Here is a 21169-nt window from a genome sequence, read left to right as displayed (position 1 = left end):
TCTGTGTCTAATATACTATTTGAGGATCCTTTAAAAGCGAGACTTGCCGATAATAATTTGTTCTATCAAGGATTGCTAAGGCTGCTTTTTCAAAATCATGTATTCTTTAATACGTTGCATTTATTGTTGTTTTCTTTTCAAGAGCAATTTCTTAAAATTTTCTTTCTGTATTATATTCATGTCTTTTCATAATTAATATGGCCCTAATCATTGACTCCTTTTGTAGCCTGTAATATCGTCTGTATTTCTTTCTTTCTAAAACAACCGACATAGACCATATAATTTAGAATAAAGTGACTCGAAACACAGAAGCCATTGACTGTGAAACTTTTTCGTTGGCTTGTTGATCCAAACAATTAGTAACATAAACTTAATGTACATCTACATCGATAAGGTCCCAAAAATATTCTATAACGAACTAACAATCATTTAACATAAAAGTGAAAATGTTTCTAACATTGAGTTTTTAATTATTAGTTCTTTTTACAGGGTGAGGTATTCGTCTTAACAACAATATTTATAAGTAGTAAGTATATAATAATAATAATAATAAAAAGGTTTTGACTGATCTTTTTCTATAAGCGTCATTCGAAACAAATATTACAGACCCGCGAAAATTCAAGGTCAGATATGTATAGGCGCCTATGGAAAACCCCTTGGGAATCCCTTGCGCGCAGCTTAAATTTTTCTTCTTAAAAGTTTCCAAAATAGCTTCTTAAGTTCGAACATCGTTTTTTTTTTAAATAGTTTCGAAGGGATAATTGAATAATTAAAATTTATATAAAATGTTTAAATATTTGAGTAATCTTTTTTTATTAAACTAACAAATTTAAAAAAAAGGTAACCTTGGAATAATGATTTGGTCGCCCCCAACATTCGGCCGCCTGCGTGCAATGCACACATTGCACAATAGGTAGCGGCGGCCCTGCATATATCTATGTATGTGTGTTGTATGTGTGTGTGTTTGTGTGTATGTGTGTGCACATAATTAATCTTTATTACATTCTGGCCATTCATTCTTTTGGAAGACGTTTTTTATACCCTAGAATAGGTTATTTTTGTAGTTAGTCGAAAAATTGAAGCCCTCCCCTACTTTTGCCAGAAAATGCTTATTCTGAGGTATCTACAGTGCAATAAAGGAAATAACTTGTACATTATTGATAGATATAGTTTTAAAGGCATAGTTCTTCCCCTTTACAGGATCTTTGTTTAAATAAGGGATTCTTGTATTTCGCCTTGTTACATTCATGCAGAGCAAAGGACTTCAACCTTTTTTTGGGCATATTCATGTAGAGCAATGGACTTCAACCTTTTTTTGGCCTACCGCCCTCTTTACGTATTGTTTTCTATTAAAAAATCCGCCAGCGCCCCTCTAAAAATACACTTAAACAGTAGCGGGAGAAGGCTAATTTGAACAAAATATCTTAAATTTATTAATTTTTATGCTGTCAATAACACTTATCCCGCATGGAAGACAACCGCATGCCAAAAGCGATCTTCTTTGGCAAGCTTAGAGTAGGACAGAGTTACAGAGGTGCCCCAGTGAGTGCTATAAAGTTCAATTCAGCCTCAATTTCGCCCTGAATTGCATAGAGAAAAGTACATGGCTGCATTCTCTGGCAGCAGATGGCCTCTGAGAGAGACAGTCGAAGAGCTCTCACAAAAGCTGCGGAACAAACATTTAAGACTCAAAGAAAAGTCATGTTTTACGTTTGTTTTACATGTTTCGGATGTTCCTTCAGAGTTGAAGATAATTACTTCCTAGTCCAAACCTCCCGCAAGACGACGGGGGATGGGAACGGGCAGGGTTTGAACCCTGGACCATCGATAAATCTGATTGACAGTCCAGCGCCCAAACCCCACGACCAGTCATTATTGACGACAGGCGCAAAAGACGGAAAGAAAACTTAAACAGACCGCCGGCAGACAACAGCTTTGTCTGCACGAAATTCGGAAAAATATATAGATCGCATCTGGGTTTGCGTAGTTATGTGAAACACTGCACTCCGTCGTATTCTTTGGAATTGAAGGCCAAAACAGCAAATGTAATCATTATACAAAAATTATGTCAAATAAATTGCAGTGATTACACACAAAATTAATCTCATTGTTATGACTTTTTTTTCAAAGCCTAAGAAAAGTCCTTTTTTAAACTTTTGAATATCAGGGCCTACTGTTTTTAGGTTTAATTGGAATTTTAGTGTTTTATTTTTAATATAAACATTATTATAACTGAATTAACTACAAAGAGAAATTAATCTAATGGGAACCTTGTGACTCCTGCAGTCTGACAATATTATAAATTTCAAGCTTTTAATTAGTCAAAGCAAGGCGAAGGTCTCCTCTACTCGCTACATCCAGATATTTCTTTGCATATCCATTAACTTTGTTACGCCCTAAATCTAGGTTAACCATGTATCTTGATGGAAAAGCTAAAAAAATAATTCCATTTTCCACTACAGGTTTCGAATTTTAAGGAAACATTTAAATACATCCATATGTCTGTTGTGCCTCCAGGGGTGTAGCTAGGAATTTTCTATCATTCATGGGCCAGAAGGGAATCGTAATTTTGTCATACAGCATTGTTAGATGAATTGCATAGATATCGGTTTCTTTATGCATTAATTTATTTGTCACCAAACAAGTAATGTAGGGTTAAAAATTTTTAAAAATAGCTTTAATATCTCGAAAAAGAGAAAATGATATAATCAATGAAAGTTAATCTTTTCCCTAGCTGTTGGAGGTTCGTTTAATTCATTTGCTTTAGATGCCACCATATTAAACAATTATTTTCAAAACTTTTAGCCTGATTTAAGTCATCGTCAAACGAATATTACTGTTTCTAAAAAAATAAAAATAAATTAAAATCGAATTTAAGAGCGTAACAAAACGAGTAATAACAAACTCCTTTCCTATTTCAGCGAACTTCAGTTTACAACTAGAGTCTAACCTCTTTTTCATCATTTGTTTAAAAAATCTGTTGAAAGATAAGATTATTTTAGGAGACATGGGTTTGTATTTTATTTACAATTTCATTTCTAGATTCAAATAGAAATGAAATTGCGGGCTAATTTTTTCTTGTATATCATAACTCACAAGGTGAATAGTGAATAGATCTGGTCTTTATTCTATATTACATATGAAGCCATTGTCCAACCACTGATGGTTCCCTATATGTCGTCATAAGCTACATAACTAGACAATTTTGAAATAATATTTCATCACTAACAGAAAAAGTCTTTTTGTGTAACATATGTTAAAAAATATTTAAGTTTTAATCAATTTTCAAACAATATCATAACACTTTTAAAAAAAGCCACTTTTTGTTTTTAATATTGTTTTAATATTAGATTTTTATAATTGTTCATGAATATTCTTAAATTATTTTGGATATTGCTATATGTTCATTAATCCGACTTTGTTTTATAAACTCATCTTAAAATGCCGTCATTCAATGCAGAACATACATTTTTACTAGAAGCAATTCACTAAAACTCTTAGTAATATTCCATTACATACCAATGAGTTTTCGTAACAACACTTTATCAATGTTTTTTGTTTAAAAAAAAATGGTTAAATTATTCTATACGAATGTGAGCTTTAACGTTTTTTTTTCTCGATTAACATTTACCTATGAATATATTCACATTGTAGATGAAATAAACTAAAATCTAAAAGGCGTTATACCTGCTTTGTTTATCAAATCTTAAACGTCTATGCGTCAAGATCTAAAGACACTTGATACACTTCGATTACAGCAAAAGAGTATTTAGTTTGCCAGCTTTAATTTTTAAGAATTTTAAAATTTGTTTTGTTTCAGTGCACCTTTAGTTTCTTCTTTCCACATTTATGTCCAGCGCCCCCTTTACCGCTTTTTTTTTGTGCCCAGCGCCCTTACCGCCAATTTGGCTCCCGGCGCCCCCCGAAATCTCGAAAACGCCTCCCATGGGGCGATAGCGCCCCCGTTAAAGACTACTGATGTTGAGGAATAATTTGTATAATTACACGTTAATATTAATTGCTATACATTTATACTACCGATTTATTATTGAATTTTAGAAAAATCAATTTTTTGTTTATGTCGTGTTGGAAATATCTTATGAATTATGTGCTATAAAAAGCCATTCGTCTATATCCTATAAACCTTGCAAACTCATTTATGTTAAAAAAAATATGATTTTTTTTTTACTTTAAATAGGCCGTGCAATCTAGTTTTTCACTCATATCCTTTGAAATATTTTTTTTCTATACAATATTTAAAAAAGAATAAAAAAGCATTGGAATTAATTTCACAACAGATAAATACATATGTTTACTAGATCTAAATGTTGATTGATTTATTAAACAAAATAATTTGAAACCATACATTTTTTTTTTCAAAGACAAAAAATTTAGATATATAATCTTTTGCACTTTTATATTGTATCTACTGTTTGCCAAAAGTGAACATTTTGGTGGACATCATAAACTTAAATTATTTTATTTCGTCATAAACAGATTTCTTTTTAAAACCATGACACTAATTCTCCTTGTAGTCCTTCAAGTAAATTATTGACACCTTCAATAGGTAAATCGTTCACAATTGTATCCACTTTATCGACAACGTTTGCTGCTAGCCTGTCGATCATTTGCAACAAACCCGCTTCCTTCATTGATTGAAGGATAACACTTGCATCGTATCTAAGCACTATGGCTTTGAGCACAGAGACAACGTTTGTTCTACACTCCAAATATTCAGTTACACATTCAGGAAGCTGTACTTCTTCATTGTAAGAAGATTCTAAATAAAAGAAAACATAAAAAAGATTAGTAAATATCCACAATGTAGAGAGAAAATAAACTAAATAATACATTTTCTCATAATGTGTATATAGAGTGTTCATTTTTTCCAATAACAAGATGAAATGATTATATACATAACCTACATATAATACAAGTAACTGTTGTGTATGCAAATATAATAGACAACACAAATATTAAGGCACGTAAATGCATTGCATTTATTATTTACGATAGATAAAGAGAATTTAATTACTACGGTCCTAGAGGCAATGAATCTTATTAGAATTACTTTCAACTGAAATAGATATACATAATTTAAACTAGTTTAACAACTATCATTAAACATATATTTTTTTAAACTGAAGACAATTTTTGATCATAAAATAAAAAAAATCTAATAATAATTGTTACATATTCAATCCAAAGATTAGTGATGAGTGCAATCGTTCAGATGACTAAGCGAACCCTGTTGCGACATACATATTTTTACTAATATTAATCAGACGAGGCCGTTAGCCAAGGCATCTATTTGATTTTCCATAACTTTCTTCGCCCGTATTTTACAAGGGCTTTTCATTGGGCATATATTGTTTGCCCTCCTTCATTTGTGGCAGCTTTTTAACTGATTCTATCTTCTGCTGTCAGCTACTTTCCTTCTATTTCTTTGAGGCACCATAAGATAAGAATTAAATATTTCCTGCGCGTATAGCTTTAGATCAAATATTCTATCAATTTAAAGAAAAACAAGAAAAAAATTCTCATTGTGTCATCCCTGTGCTGGCGATTTTTCTAACCCCGTGTGTCAAGTAAATAGAAATCATAACATCAGACAATTAACTCTTTCTCTCCTAACTGACGTTACCATCGTTGATTCCTCTAGAATATGGTAAATAATTACGGAGAAAAAGAGTTAACACAATAGTAAAATTAGAAATAACGTGGAAAAAATCGAAATATTAGTAAAAATATGAATGACAGTAGAAAAATGGCTAAAACACTAACCACTCCATAGAGCCGCAGCAAATCCTATTGCAGCAACAAGTACAAGAAGAATCAGAGAACGCATCTTAAGAAACCAAAAATAGAGATAAAATAAAAACAAAGTTATGAAATTAGAAAAACAAAACATTTAGGGTTGTTATGTAAATAAATATACAGACAAGGAAAAAAAATAAAGGTGGATATTGGAAAAAAATTCGTTACTAAAAAAGTAAGGCTTCTATTGATTGTTCGTCTTTCGCCTGTGTTGTCTATCTATCTATCTATCTATCTATCTATCTATCTATCTATCTATCTATCTATCTATCTATCTATCTATCTATCTATCTATCTATCTATCTATCGATCTATCTATCTATCTATCTATCTATCTATCTATCTATCTATCTATCTATCTATCTATCTATCTATCTATCTATCTATTTATCTATCTATCTATCTATCTATCTATCTATCTATCTATCTATCTATCTATCTATCTATCTATCTATCTATCTATCTATCTATCTATCTATCGATCTATCTATCTATCTATCTATCTATCTATCTATCTATCTATCTATCTATCTATCTATCTATCTATCTATCTATCTATCTATCTATCTATCTATCTATCTATCTATCTATCTATCAATCAATCAATCAATCAATCAATCTATCTATCTATCTATCTATCTATCTATCTATCTATCTATCTATCTATCTATCGATCTATCTATCTATCTATCTATCTATCTATCTATCTATCTATCTATCTATCTATCTATCTATCTATCTATCTATCTATCTATCAATCAATCAATCAATCAATCAATCAATCAATCAATCTATCTATCTATCTATCTATCTATCTATCTATCTATCTATCTATCTATCTATCTATCTATCTATCTATTTATCTATCTATCTGTCTATCTATCTATCTATCTATCTATCTATCTGTCTACAAGTTTAATACCACTGATGGGAACGGTCAGCTAATACTATAAGTTCAAAAAATGCTACTTATTTTGACGTTTTTCTGAAAGTAGTCTGTTAACGTCTGCTTTTAGTTTGTTTTCTAAGACCTATAATTGTTTTTATTAATGCCATTGTCTCTAAATCAAAAATTCCTTAGTTTCCGAGTGGATTTCCATTAGTGGATCACAAACTATTATCTCATTATTTTCAGAAAACATATCGTTTTCTTTCTCTTTTTTTCAAATTCTTAGATTTCTGTTGTGGTGATAAAAAAAAATTCGTTTTAAAAAATCAAATACTTAACTTTGCTGAGTACCTACATATAGAGCCTTCTGCAAATTATAAACTTACCTTAAAACAGGCTTAGACAGTGGCGATCAACAGCTTTGGAAACAAAAGATTGACAGACTGGATCAGGTTGATGCAATGACTGACTCGTCTACAAGTATTTAAAGACCTAGGACACGAGATCTTGACAACAATCGGAAGCAGATGCAATGAAACATGTGTCTTGTTATTAATAACAAATTCAATAAAAAACAAAAATTGCTCATGGATTTGTAAAAGATGTTAATAAATATTTTTTTTTGGTAATAATGAAAAGAAACCTTTATTTTTTTTTCTTTAAAAAATTTCACGACAGTTTGTTATCAAAGAATTGAATTAAAGTTTGACACCTATGAATAATTAGTATAGGCTCAGTTTCTTTCTTTTTTAGCGGCCCCCGAAAGGGGAAAAGACGCTATTAGTTTTGTGCGAAATGTCTGTCCGTCTGTCCGTCTGTCCGTCTGTCCCGTTTAGATCTCGTAAACCAGAAGAGATATTGAAAATCCGACTTCACAATATTTTAGACCATTCAAAGTTCTGATGCAACGGCTACTTTTTTTTTTCCTGAAAGCGAAAATTCTAATTTTTAAAATCAATTATGCAAGCAGTTTTTTATAAGAAAAAGCTAATTAGTATGCATTATATGTTAGACCTAATGTAAGACGAATAGTAATCTTATAAACATCATTTTTTTTTTTTTTTTTTTTTTTTTTATATATTTTTGAAGATTCGAAAATGAGATTGAGCCTTTTCAAAGAAATTAACTTATTTAGTTCGAACCGAGGGTCCAAGGTTCAAATCCTGGTGAAGACTGGGATTTTCAACTTCTGAGTCTACCCAGCTCTAATGGGTACCTGACATTAGTTGGGGAAAAGCAAAGGCGGTTGGTCGTTGTGCTGGCTACATGACACCCTCGTTAACCGTAGGCCACAAAAACAGATGAACTTTACATCATCTGCCCTATAGACCACAAACTAGTTAGGCCAGGTTCACATCTAACTTTACATTCACTTTTACGTATCCTTTGATCTGCGGGACGGTTGGGGCACTACACAAGATCTGTTAACCTTCTTTCTCCATTCTTATCTCTCATTAGTCTTTGATATAATTTCATTCAGATGTTCTTTCTGAAAATATTGAAGGCTACCTGGGTGGACCACTGGTCGTGCGGTTTGCGCGCTGGACTGTCGTTTGGATTTATCGACGATCGAAGGTTCAAACCCTGTCTGCTCCCATCCCCAGTCGTCCTGCGGGAGGTTTGGACTAGGAAGTAAACTATCTTCAACTCTGAAGGATTATCCGAATTATGTAAAACATTTTACTTCGGGGGCCGATTTTGAGTTTGTGTTTCCACACAAACTGTCTTTTGTAACCTTGTTATCTTTAGTAGTTAAATGTCTACAGGATATATGTATATAAAAGTATATTAAGTATATATATATATAGAGAGAGAGATAGATAGATAGATATATAGATAGATAGATTGATAGATAGATAGATTGATAGATAGATAGATAGATAGATAGATAGATAGAAAGATAGAAAGATAGATAGATAGATAGATTGATTGATAGATAGATAGATAGATAGATAGATAGATAGATAGATAGATAGATAGATAGATACATACATACATACATACATACATACATACATACATACATACATACATACATACATACATACATACTGTTGGACTAAAATAAAAACTAGTCGTTGCATCAGAACATTGAATGGACTAAAATAATATGATGTTGGATTTTCAATATCTTTTCTAGTTTACGAGATTTAAACGAGACGGACAGACGAACGGACAGACGGACGGACAGACGGACCACACAAAACACAAAACTAATTGCGTCTTTTCCCCTTTCGGGGGCCCCTAATAAAAACTGTATTTTTACGATTAAACAAATTTCTATGTTTTTTTGTCTTGTTTTTCAAGACATAAAATTTATTTGAATGCGCAGGTTCAATGGGCTCATAATGTATGTAGAATAAACATTATTAGTAAGAATTCATTATATTATCCCTCCCCCCTCGTCCAAAAAAAAAAAGAATTTATTAGCTTTTATCTAATTGTATTGCATGTTTAATATATTGAAGCCTGTTGTTAATAATAGGCATCTGTTACATGTGAAAGTACGTTTGTATTTTGAATGTGTCAATGACACGAGTTTGAGGTCTTGAAATACTGTGAGCTGTAGACCAGTCTGATTTTACATCAGCTTAATATTATCTGCGACCTTTTAAATTTTTCATAAAGCTAGTGATACCCACTGTATTGTGTTAAGGTAAGCATTTAATGTACTATTAGCCGTGCATGTATGTCTTTACCTCGGCTTCATCTCTAATATGTTTTTAAACATTATCTTCGTGCTGCGTAGATTATTGAACACAGCAGTTATAAGGAGATCAGATTATGCGAGACGAGAAATAATTTTAAAAAATTAAAATAAAGTTGAAAAAACATCAAACATTTTTGTAATATAAAAACTGAAATAGCTAAACAGCGCTTTTTAGTGGAAAAGGTCATATTTGTAAATAATTCGTTTAATTAATTAAATATCGTTCCTTGTTATAGTGTTCACAGCTTGTGTGTCTGTTGTGACTTGAGATGTTGATGTTTGAATGTATATTTAGTAGTGATTTTTCATTACATCATATACTATTAAACAACAACACTATCACTTTAAATCAGAGAATAAGATGCCACTTTAAATAATACAGTATATTCCACCAAAGAAAGGCACAGTCCATGTCATTAGATCTGGAAAACACGTCTTGTTCTAGTCACCACAGAAGTGGCGTTCTTGTTTGTCTTCTTATTCTTCGTTCTCATTGTTATGTTGGAGTGTTCAGATGACTAGACCAATACATGAGATGAACTGAGAAGTTTCCAAATCAGGGAGCTCTCCATAGAGTTTTCTTTCTATTGGAGTGTTTTGGGGTCAGTGTCTTATTCGGGCCTCTTGGTAAAGAGAGCAGTTATGGAGGACGTGGTCGGCATTCTCTAGTGATACTCCATATGGACAGATTTCACAGGTTCCAGTTTTGAGCTTCCGGTACATGTGTTGTCGCATTCTGTTGTGTCAGGTCCTGAATCGAAAGATTAGACGTTGGTCTTGTCGGGATAGCTTATAGTAAGCGTCACCTTTCTTGTGATTTGAATAAGAGCTCGTCCATTTCTCATTTATTGTATTTAAAATTAATTTCTTCAATTCTTCTGGATAGAGTTCAGATGATTTGTGAGTTAGTTCTCCCACTCTTGGCGAGTGTGTCAGCCTTCTAATTTCCTTCTAGTTGTATGTGAGCTGGTATCCATTGAATAACAGTTTTTTTTTGCTGTTGTTGTTGAGCTTTGTAAGTGCTGTTCTGAGGTTTTTAATATAAGAGGAATCAGAGTTTTGCAAGCTTTGGAGGGTTGTTTTCGCATCGGTTAGAAAGAAATCTGACTGTGTGAGGAACTTGGATGATTTGCTAGCATGGTAGCAGCTAGTGCTAGTTCTTCCCTTTCTGCTCTGTGACTGTGAATCTGTCTCCAATGTTCGCTCAAAGCTTTTAATGTAACATCGAGTAACTAAGGGAACTCCAGATTAGTTTTAACTTCTACGCATCTAGCTATTGAGTTATTACAATATTTACATTTTTTTGTTAGTTATTAGTTTGATATTTTAAATTTAATAAAAATATTTCTGCTTTATTTACGTAGGCTACTTTTATTTATTTTATATTTTGTTACATTTCATCATTTAGACTCGCTGTTCAGCATCCACATACCTATCTTCTTTTTTGCATATGTAAATCATATTTTTCAAAAGTCTTTCTCCACATTTTGTTGTCTATAAATGTTTATTTATAATAAAGCTTTATGTTATTGTTTTTTTTAAATTATTTCTTAATAATATTTTTGTATTACATATTTATTTAAATACATTTTTGTTTACCTTTAGATGCGTTCTCTGATTTTTGTTGTACTTGTTGCTGCAATAGGATTTGCTGCCGCTGAATGGAGAGGTTAGTTTTTGTCATGACTTTGATGATTAACGAATACATATAAAATTGTCGTTGTAGTGAAGTGTAATTTTAATTGCAATATGTGCGTGTGTGTTTGTTAAAATTAACTATGTTTACTTTTTTCTTGATAATTACATCAGTCCCGAAGTTCAGCCTAACAGACACACCATATACACCCAGCAGTACATAAATTAATAAACGATGTGTATAATGATTTAAATTACAGGATGAATTTAATACAACGATAGTTATACAAAAATATGAAACAGTAATAATGTGAATGATAGGTTATTACAAATACAGATGAAGATAATAAATCATAATTTCAGTCCAATTTAGTACTTAAATAGTATTTTTTAAAAAAGGGGTCACTTTATATTATGTTTCTTGATAACATTGACGTTAATATCATTTTAGTTTCCCAAAGACAAAGATTCATCTCTGTAACATGTTCAAAATGTCTATAACATCACTTCTTGATTGTAGCATAAAAGAACCTTCCCACCAAAAAATAAGGACAACGATGATGTTCAGGGTAATACCAAAACCCACAATATCAATATGTACAACACTGAAACTCTTAAGAAATAAATAACAAAGATTCTAATGTCTGACCTACAACCACAAAGACAAACAAATCCATAGCAGAAAATATTTTTACAATATATATATATATATATATATATATATATATATATAATTCACTTCGTCGCCCGACCATGCGGGACACGCACGTCTACTATGAAGCCCTCGATAAAAAAGTCATGGAAAGATAACACTTTTATTTCTGCAAGTCGGACTAGAGTTACCCCACGTAACTTTCGCAGCGAAAAAAAAGGACGAGGGGGAAAACAAGTCACTACGGGAGCACCACGCACGCACGCACGCCCTATCTCTAACCGTTCGTATTGCCCTTAGTTTTCTAACCATGGCCACCGCTTCACTTACATTTCGTGAAGTCAACAGGTCTTCCAATGTAGACGAAATTCTTGCATCAGGTACCTTTTGTTGCATATTTCTGGAAAAAATGTTATCGACCAAACTATTGCTTTCGAATTTTGCAAGATCGCTGTAAGCTTTGTTTGCGAACATTGGGATAACTACGGCGACGCCCGGTCCGTTGTTTTTACTCACGGAAGCACAGTCATCACGATGCCTACATAAATACTTCCGGCGTTTATGGTGGCAATGCTGAAATTGTGGTGATATCTCAAATACTTGCCGCTACTATCCCTATTCACTTTCCAGAACGTCAGTATGACCCTCCTTGAGTTTACAGTCCGTTCATTCTTTTCATTCACTCACAGTCGTTTGCCCAAACCCACCCCATTTGGTCAACTGTGTCTTTCAGGAAGTGTTCACCCATCACTAAATAGCGGCATATGCTACGCCGCGGGTTGACTAATATGAAATAAAACTCACCTTAAACAGGGGTCAAAGAGTCATACTAAGAAAAGATCTAAGGCAATCGCTGAGGCTGTGCAGTAACGTAAAGCAAAGGAGAAATATAAGAACACAAAGAGTACAACTTGTCGATAAATACCAAAAAGCACCAAATATTACAGATGAAATTTGACGTCACACCAATTGATGACAAAATGCCAAGAGAAAAATAACTGCACAAAACAAAAAAGCACACATGGCGTCATCAGCTATAAAAAAGCGGCGCTATTTGATTGTGTATATTTTCAAAAATATGCTGCGACCTTGTTTAATCTATTTAAATGTTGTTTTTTTTCAGATGCTTAAAGTTATTTCGACTGTTATACCCATTTTATTTATTTTCACGTCATTGCTAACTTAAAAACTTTTGTTCATTGTCTGTTATTATGAGTAAGTTTTTAAAAAAATCTAACTTTCATTTTCTATTAATTGGAAAATAAACGCACTATATGATATCTATTTCAGTGTCCCCTTACGTTGGGGAGGGTATTCCAGAGTGTTTAGAACCGTATTTTGAGTGTATAGAAACATTTTTCAAGCTGTTGGCCGATCTAATTCTACAAGCCAAAGAGAAATTTGGTGCCGTCACTGTCATTGAAATCATCAAGAAGATTTTGGAACATTTGATTCCCGAATTAGGCACAAGTGGAGGTGATCCATGGAATTCGCTAACCGATATTCAAGGTCTGACTGCTACAGCTACGAAATTAATTCCATGGGTAAAGAAAGCAGATCAGGGTGATACATTCACGAACCTACTAGAAGGCTTGTTACATGGATCACAGCAAGTGGATAACTTACAGCTATCTTTTTCCAACGTCTTTGACTAACTGTACACGTAATATCACAGGGTAACAAAAACATTTATTTGAGATTTTTTTTTTAAAGTGAATAACATAAGCCTTCAAATATAACTGAATAGATACTTTCAATATTAACTTTTGAAATAAAGCTATAGACATGGAGTAACGACTTGCGTTCATTTGTTAATGAGTTATTCAAATGTTCTTCTATCTATCTATCTATCTATCTATCTATCTATCTATCTATCTATCTATCTATCTATCTATCTATCTATCTATCTATCTATCTATCTATCTATCTATCTATCTATCTATCTATCTATCTATCTATCTATCTATCTATCTATCTATCTATCTATCTATCTTTCATCTTTCTTTCTTTCTTATCTATCTATCTCTCTCTCTATATATATATATTCATTTATATTTCTATCTATCTATATTTCTTCTTCTTGTTTTCAACACACACTCGCGACTTCCCGCAAGTCCCCTAACTCCCCGTTACCCAACACCTGACCGTGTGACACGGTTGACTACACATAGTAACCGTGTCGTAACAGTCTTCCCAAGGCGGAGAGAAATTTGGATCGTATCAAAATTTCTTGAACCCAATAGTTTGGGTGTACATTAATAATGTTTTACATCGACAAGAAAAAAATGGCATGTAATACAATGGCATCTTCTAAAACTGATAATGCCTATGACAACTAATAACTCTTCTATAATGTGTTATTGAAAGGAACATTATCAATTGAACTATCACAGAAAGATTTCCTGATATATTATACAACTTATATAAAGAAAAATCCACGCATTTAGTTTTTCCTATGTAACGATAATCTTGAATGACAACCTTGGAAGGTGAAATATACCCAATTAGTTAATACCTTATGTTACATCAACTACATCTTCCAAATTAAAAGAATTGTTTACTTTGCGTTTCTTAAGTGCCAGTTCCTAAGTCGACATCTACGACTGCAATCAATGCATCATCCAACAAAAAAAAATTGCTAAATTGTAATACAAATTTCACATCTCTGAATGAAATTTTAAAAAAATTTCAGAAGCGTTATGTTCATTTAAATTTGACAAGACAAAATTTAAAGTTAGCATACAAGGTATTTGTTAATTTCCTCCTTATCTAATTAATGAATGAACCTAAGTCCAGCGGTCCCTAGACACATCTTGTCAACAAGTCGGCTATCACGTTGATTTGTCCCGGAATAGCTTGAACTGTAAAGCTAAAGTCTTAAAGTTTTAGAGCCCATCTAGTGATCCTCTGGTTAGCTAGTGGGGCGTGATCTGTTAGTAATATGAATGATTTCCCAATCAAGTAACTGGATAGTTTCGTTATGCAGAACACAATAGTTGTGTGGTTTGTTCTACCACAATTTTGAAATTGGAAACGAACTCTTTGCTGATTACGTTGATATTCTCGTTGGGTTCTTTTCTTCATCTTTTCCCCTTCTATATGTATATGTTGGGCTCTTAGCTGTGTCTTTCTTATATGTATATGTTGGGCTCTTAGCTGTGTCTTTCTTATATGTATATGTTGGGCTCTTAGCTGTGTCTTTCTTATATGTATATGTTGGGCTCTTAGCTGTGTCTTTCTTATATGTATATGTTGGGCTCTTAGCTGTGTCTTTCTTATATGTATATGTTGGGCTCTTAGCTGTGTCTTTCTTATATGTATATGTTGGGCTCTTAGCTGTGTCTTTCTTATATGTATATGTTGGGCTCTTAGCTGTGTCTTTCTTATATGTATATGTTGGGCTCATTTCTTCATCTTTCTCTCTTCTTTCTGTATATGTTGGGCTCTTGTCAGCGTTCTCTCTTCTAAATAGAGGGGTTGAAGTCCGCATTCTTACAGTGTTGTTCACCATAATAGCTAATGCCGCACTTGGGTTCTCTCTTGCTAACACTTCCCTTGGGTGTGCAGCCTTATACTGCCTTAGTTGTGCTATCAGGCTGCTGATGGTCTTTGGCTCTCGCTCCGTGACGTATGTTTTCACCTTATTATTGTAAGCTTCCATCACAGTGTCCATTATGATGTGTTCTCTGAGGGTTTCATATTTGTGATCCACTTTTGACAGGTCTACCCATCGATCGAAGTAAATTGACATGTTGGTGACGAATATTTGTGGATCGTCGTTTGCTAAAGGTGTCGACTTTTTCAATCTCCTTCGGTATTCGTAACTTGTGGAGCCAAATTGTCTCAGCAGAGCCTCATTCACGGCCACGTAATCACTTCTTTCTTCCTCTCTCATTTGAATAGCTCTTCCTTTCAATCGCCCCATTAGGCTTCTTGCCCATTCTGACTGTGGGAGGTTGCAGGCTGTTGCTGTGTCCTCAAATCTCAGTAGATATGAGTCAAGGCACTCATTCTGGCTCTCGTCGAATGGAGACATTCTGTCCAAATTTTTTGTATTTGTCGAAGTGTTCCTCCTTTTCATTTTGCTGTTCTTTGTCTTTCTTTTCTTTAAGTTTTAGTTCTAGTTGTAAGATTTCCTTCCCTCTACTATCTTCTTCTTTCTTTTTAAATTCTTCTAGTTGTAAGATTTCCTTCCTTCTACTATCTTCTTCTTTCCTTCTAATATCTTCTTCTATTTTTTTACTTCTTCCCTATCAAATCTCCGTTCTTCCCTTTCTTCATCCTGTGTTATTTTTAGTGTTATGAACTTTTCCAGTTCTTCGCCTTGCAGGTCATTTTCCTTGCCCGCTTCTCTATATATTTTGTTTATCGACATTTTCACTTAATTGGGCATCGTCGTATCTCTTCGGGGTCGCCAGTTGTGAAGAAACAAGTCCCTTTAAGTATAAGCGCCTTTTATTGTGACGCATTCAAACATAACATATTTACAAGGCTAACATCATCTACAAAATAATCAACTCCACTAGATGACTTCCTTCCTCTTGTTTTCAACACACACTGGTGACATCCCGCAAGACCCCTAACTCTTCGATACCCAACACTTGACCGTGTGTCACGGTTGACCACACATATTAAGCGTGTCGTAACACTATCTATCTTTATTCTTTCTTTCTTTTTTTATCTTTTATCTATATTTCTTCCTTCTTTCTTTTTTTATTAATCTATATATCTATTATTCTGTCTATCTATTTAACTATCTGTCTATCTATGTATATCTATCTATCTATCTACCCATATTTCTATCTATCATATATCTATCTATATTTATTTCTTTTTAACCTGTCTATCCATCTATCTATCTATCTATATTTCGGTGACCGGTCATTTCATCTCTGGTCACTGTATCCTCGGTCACTTCATCCCCTGGTCACTTCTTTCCCTGGTCATTTCACCTCCTGATATTGTCATCATCTGATCACTTTATCTAACAAATTAAAATTTAAAAAATCATGAAGTGACTGGGGAATGAAATGACCGGGGCATGAAGTGACCGGGGGATGAAATGACCAGGGGATGAAATGGCAAGGTGATGAAATGACCGGGGATGAAGTTGCCAGTGATGAAATTACCGGGAACCCTATATTTCTTTCTTCTTTCTTTTTTTTACCTATCTATTTATTTATCTATCTATATGTCTGTCTGTCTTGCTATCTATCTTCTCTCTATCTCTCTATCTCTCTATCTATCTATCTATCTATCTATCTATCTATCTATCTATCTATCTATCTATCTATATTTATATCAATCTATCTAACTATATCTATCTATCTATCTATCTATCTATCTATCTATCTATCTATCTATCTATCTATCTAACTATATATATCTATCTATCTATCTATCTATCTGTTTATCTATCTAACTTTCCGAAGAAATTCAAAGTTATCAAAAAAAAAAAAGATTCAAAAAAGAAAAAATAAATATTGTTTTTTTTTTTGACAATGGTAAAAATATATTTATAACCTTCTCTCACCAATAACTTTTTCCTATTATCAGTATTAATTACATCGTTATTACATAGCTTACATTTAGTCACTCCGTCTGTCTGGTCCAAATTATTTACACTTACACGTTATTTATCACATTTTTTCATACTCAGATGACGTTGAAACTTTGCTCAAATATTCCTTGTCAAGGGTTAGGGCTTTCCTATTCTATTTATACTTATAACTCGATAGAATCTACCTTAGGTCTCGATACGTCTCTATGTGTCCCTGGTTCAGCTGTAGTTAACGAAATAAAACAATGAAACCACTAGATCAAACACATAAACTTTAATCAGCTTTACTGCATATCACACACAAGCTGGACTCTGTCTGACAACAAAACACACTTCCAGTCATTCGCGCAGATTATAAAAATAGATTACACATACATACACACATTCATCCGTGACAACAACAAATAATTTATTAACAATAAAAAAAAAACTACCACAAAATAGTTTTTAAAAAAAGAAAATAAATCTTATATACAGCTTACAACTTTATTGTTTTTCTTTTAATAATTAATGAATGCTACATATTTACCCCGTTTCCCACGGAGAAAGAACCCCGGTAGGCGACCAAATGTATAGATCTACTACACTTTATAATAATCCAATGAAAGGCCTTTAATTCTAGACTTAGAACAAAATGCGTAAAATTTTCAAGAACATTAACTCATTACACTCTTGCCATATAGTTGGAAATTTTCGAACGCCATAGTCCTTCTAAAATCGAAGCTGGATCTATATCTAGACCAAGTTATGTAGCCAAATTTTCATTATTTTTATTCACGTTGAAAAATTCAAATGTCATAATAGAATTTTTCTCGTGTCACCAACACGCTACTCATTTTTTTTTTTGCAGCGATATACATCAAGTGTTTAATTTCTAAGAAAATCGTTACAGCTATTTTCTAGATCCAAGTCAAGTTCCAGCTTCCATCGTCCACCCTCCTCCAACCCTCCATGAAGTAGTGACTTGAATAAAGGTATTGTAAAAAGTAGAAAAAAAGCAAAATCTCTATCATACAACTAAAACAAAATTAAATATTAAAAAAAAAACCTTTGCTCTAGCCCAGTGGTCTTCAACGGGGGCGTCTTCGTGATTTTGGGGGCGATGGGAGCGACATGGGCGGTAAGAGGCGCTAGGCATAAAGGATAAATGAAGAAATTAAAGTTGGACTGAAACAAAACAAATAAAAAAATTCTTCAAAATTAAATCTGGCGAAACTACACATAGACAAATTATAGTTAGATTGCTTTTAGTTTAAGAACAGAAACAACATTAGAAATTGAGCAATTTTAAAATTCTTACTCTTTTGCTTTGATCGGAGGGTATATAGTGTCCTTAGCTCTTGAGCGCATAAACGTTCATGATTTGATAAACTAGGTAATATGCCTTTTTAAGCCTTTTAGAATATAGTTTATTTTATCTACATGTGTTAATATATTGATATGTAAATGTTAATTTTAAAAAACCGTTTAAGCTGTCACATATCATTTGCCAGACATTTTAATTATTTTATTTCATTAAATTTTTTAAAATATAGCTCAGGTCGAAGTCGAGTTGCAGACCCAGCAGACCTAATTAGCCAGGTTTTTCTCTGGGATTTCCGACCATGCACCCATTGTCTGATAGTGAATTTCTAATTGGTTAGAGATGTAAGCTAGAGATCAAATGTCGTGGTTTTGATTCGAATGAGAACAGGAAGAAGCGTGGAACGCTACAAGCTGAAAATAATTTGAAATAATTCCCCAGTCTAAAGCTGATTGTCATACTGTGTACATTGTTTAATATCCGATAGAAATTTTTTGAATGTTCTATCTACAGTTTATTCATGTAATTATTGTACATTTGCTGTTTCAAGTTTTAAATTAAACGTTTCTGTATTCGAATTGAGAAGGATTTTCGCATATTCATTACTAGATTACATTTAGATCTAGCAAGTCACAGTAAATCGTCTAGACAGCTGACATCTTCTAATCCTCGGCATCACGGTTACAGGATCATTATCTAAGAAGCAAAAGATCATTTAAGATCATTACTACTTCAAGAGCTTATTCATCGTGAGATCTATTATCATCAAAGATCTTCAGTGATCGTGATAGAAGGCACATTTTACTCAAGTATTAAAGATCCATTGTACGTGACACTGACATTCACATAGAATAATTAAACCTTTTTAAAAAAAAACATTAAAAAAAAATGTTATTACAAAAGCTCACAGGTATGTAAGGGTATATAGTAAAGAATTTTAGTGAATTGCCGCTAGATAAAAAGTATCCTAATTTTCTACTTTGAATGACGGCATTTTCAGAAATAAAGTCGGCTTCATGCACTTATAGCAATATCCAAAAAAATTTAAGAATATTCATGAACAATAATACAAATCTACTATTCAAACAACATTAAAAACAACAAGGCTACAAAGCCAGTTTGTGTGGAAACACAAACTCAAAATCTGCCCCCGAAATGGTCCACCCAGACAGATAAAAAGGCAGGTTTCAATTTTTTCAGTAAGAACATCAGAATGTAATACTCTCAAAGAGAAATGAGAGAGAAGAATGGAGAAAGAAGGTTGACAGATCTTGTGTGGTGCCACAGCGGTCCAGCTGACCAAAGTATATGTGAAAGTGAATGTAAAGTTAGATGTTAAACTGAACTAACTGATGTCTTATAATGAATATCTAACTGATCTAATTGTTTTGTAAAGGGCTAATCTCTTATTAAAAAAAAAACTTTATGTAAGTGTACTATAGCCATTGTGCTACCATACAGTTCACGTGATAATATGAAAAAGTACTTATTAATTGTTGTTTTAAATTATGTTTAACTTATATGCATATTAAATATAATTTTTCTCTTTAATTTTTTTTTTTAAATGTAGTAGTTAGTATGACAGAACATAAGTAATTTAGCTATGCAAATGTAAAAATTTTTTTACAAAAAATCAAACACCATTTGCATAAATATGTTTAAAATATGGTAAACTGGAATCTTCCCTACTAAAGAGCTTTTTGTGTTTGTTACTATTAATAGTGAATAGTTGTAAAAGTGGTGTATTTTTATGAAACAACTGCTTATTAAATGATTTAAAACTATTTTTTTTCGCTTTCAGAAAAGAAAAAAGTATCAGTTGCATCAAAACTTTTAATGGTCTAAAATATTATGGTGTCGAATTTTCATTATCTTTCTTGTTTACGAGATCTAAACAGGACGGAAGGACGGACAGAAGGACGGACAGACATTCAACACAAAATGAATAGCCTCTTTTCCTCTTTCGGGGCGCTAAAAAATATTTTTTTTCAAAACAAATTCTACACAAAAAGAATGTTTTTTGTTAGTGATGAAATATTATTTAAAAATTGTCTAATTATGTAGCTTATGACGACACATAGGGAACCATCAGTGGTTGGACGCTACAATGGCTTTATAAGTATCATAGAATAAAAAACAGATCTATCTTCTATTAACCTTGTGAGCTGTGATACACAGGCAACATCTTAATAAAACTTTACCACTTAATTACATTTCTATTTTAATCTAATTATAACATGATTACAAAAAGAGTTAGTGTTATCACACAAACTCAGAGGCGGCTCCCTTCGGAGTTGGATCCCTGTCGGATTTGCTTTTTCGCAAGGAATATTCAAGTCGCGATGTTATTTTGATGGTTAAAAGTAATAATGCTTCAAAGATTTATTTGGAGTAATTTTTTTTTCTTTTTTACATGTTTCGTTTTTCCCATCTAAGTTAAAAATAATTGACTTCTCGCTGGACGACGGAGGAATGCAGGGAGCAGGGTATGAATCCGGAACAGTCGAAATAATCAGTTCAGCACTTGGCATTGCTCTTATTTTAATATTAAACTAGTTACAAACTAATAGCCTATTATTGATATCTATTACAAATTACGACAT

At 32.8% G+C, this 21169-nt stretch overlaps 1 protein-coding gene and 1 long non-coding RNA gene across 2 annotated transcripts; one reads left to right on the top strand and one right to left on the bottom strand.

Annotated features, from left to right (window-relative positions):
- Positions 1 to 4457: 4457 nt before the first annotated feature.
- LOC129926781 (uncharacterized) lies at positions 4458 to 7169 on the bottom strand. Its single transcript, XR_008778517.1, has 3 exons — positions 7093 to 7169; positions 5785 to 5848; positions 4458 to 4780 (listed from the first exon to the last, which is right to left on the bottom strand). It is a non-coding gene; the product is annotated as an uncharacterized LOC129926781 (long non-coding RNA).
- A 2107-nt stretch (positions 7170 to 9276) lies between these two features.
- Positions 9277 to 13493, top strand: LOC129926954 (uncharacterized). The gene is made up of 3 exons (XM_056033750.1): positions 9277 to 9362; positions 11022 to 11085; positions 12994 to 13493. The coding sequence occupies exons 2-3, from the start codon at positions 11022 to 11024 to the stop codon at positions 13356 to 13358; spliced, it is 429 nt and encodes a 142-aa protein (XP_055889725.1). The 5' UTR covers positions 9277 to 9362; the 3' UTR covers positions 13359 to 13493.
- The last annotated feature ends 7676 nt before the right edge of the window (positions 13494 to 21169 follow it).

The sequence above is a fragment of the Biomphalaria glabrata genome, chromosome 6 (genome assembly GCF_947242115.1).
Source record: "Biomphalaria glabrata chromosome 6, xgBioGlab47.1, whole genome shotgun sequence".
Taxonomy (NCBI): domain Eukaryota; kingdom Metazoa; phylum Mollusca; class Gastropoda; family Planorbidae; genus Biomphalaria; species Biomphalaria glabrata.
The sequence above is the reverse complement of the archived record's forward strand: the minus strand, read 5'-3'. Positions and strand labels throughout refer to the sequence as shown.

What these genes read in the sequence shown, in the direction of transcription:
- LOC129926954 (XM_056033750.1), top strand. Translation starts at nt 11,022, where the DNA reads ATGCGTTCTCTGATTTTTGTTGTACTTGTTGCTGCAATAGGATTTGCT. An exon ending in TGCTGCCGCTGAATGGAGAG is followed by an intron (nt 11,086 to 12,993) that starts GTTAGTTTTTGT and finishes TATCTATTTCAG; the next exon opens with TGTCCCCTTACGTTGGGGAG.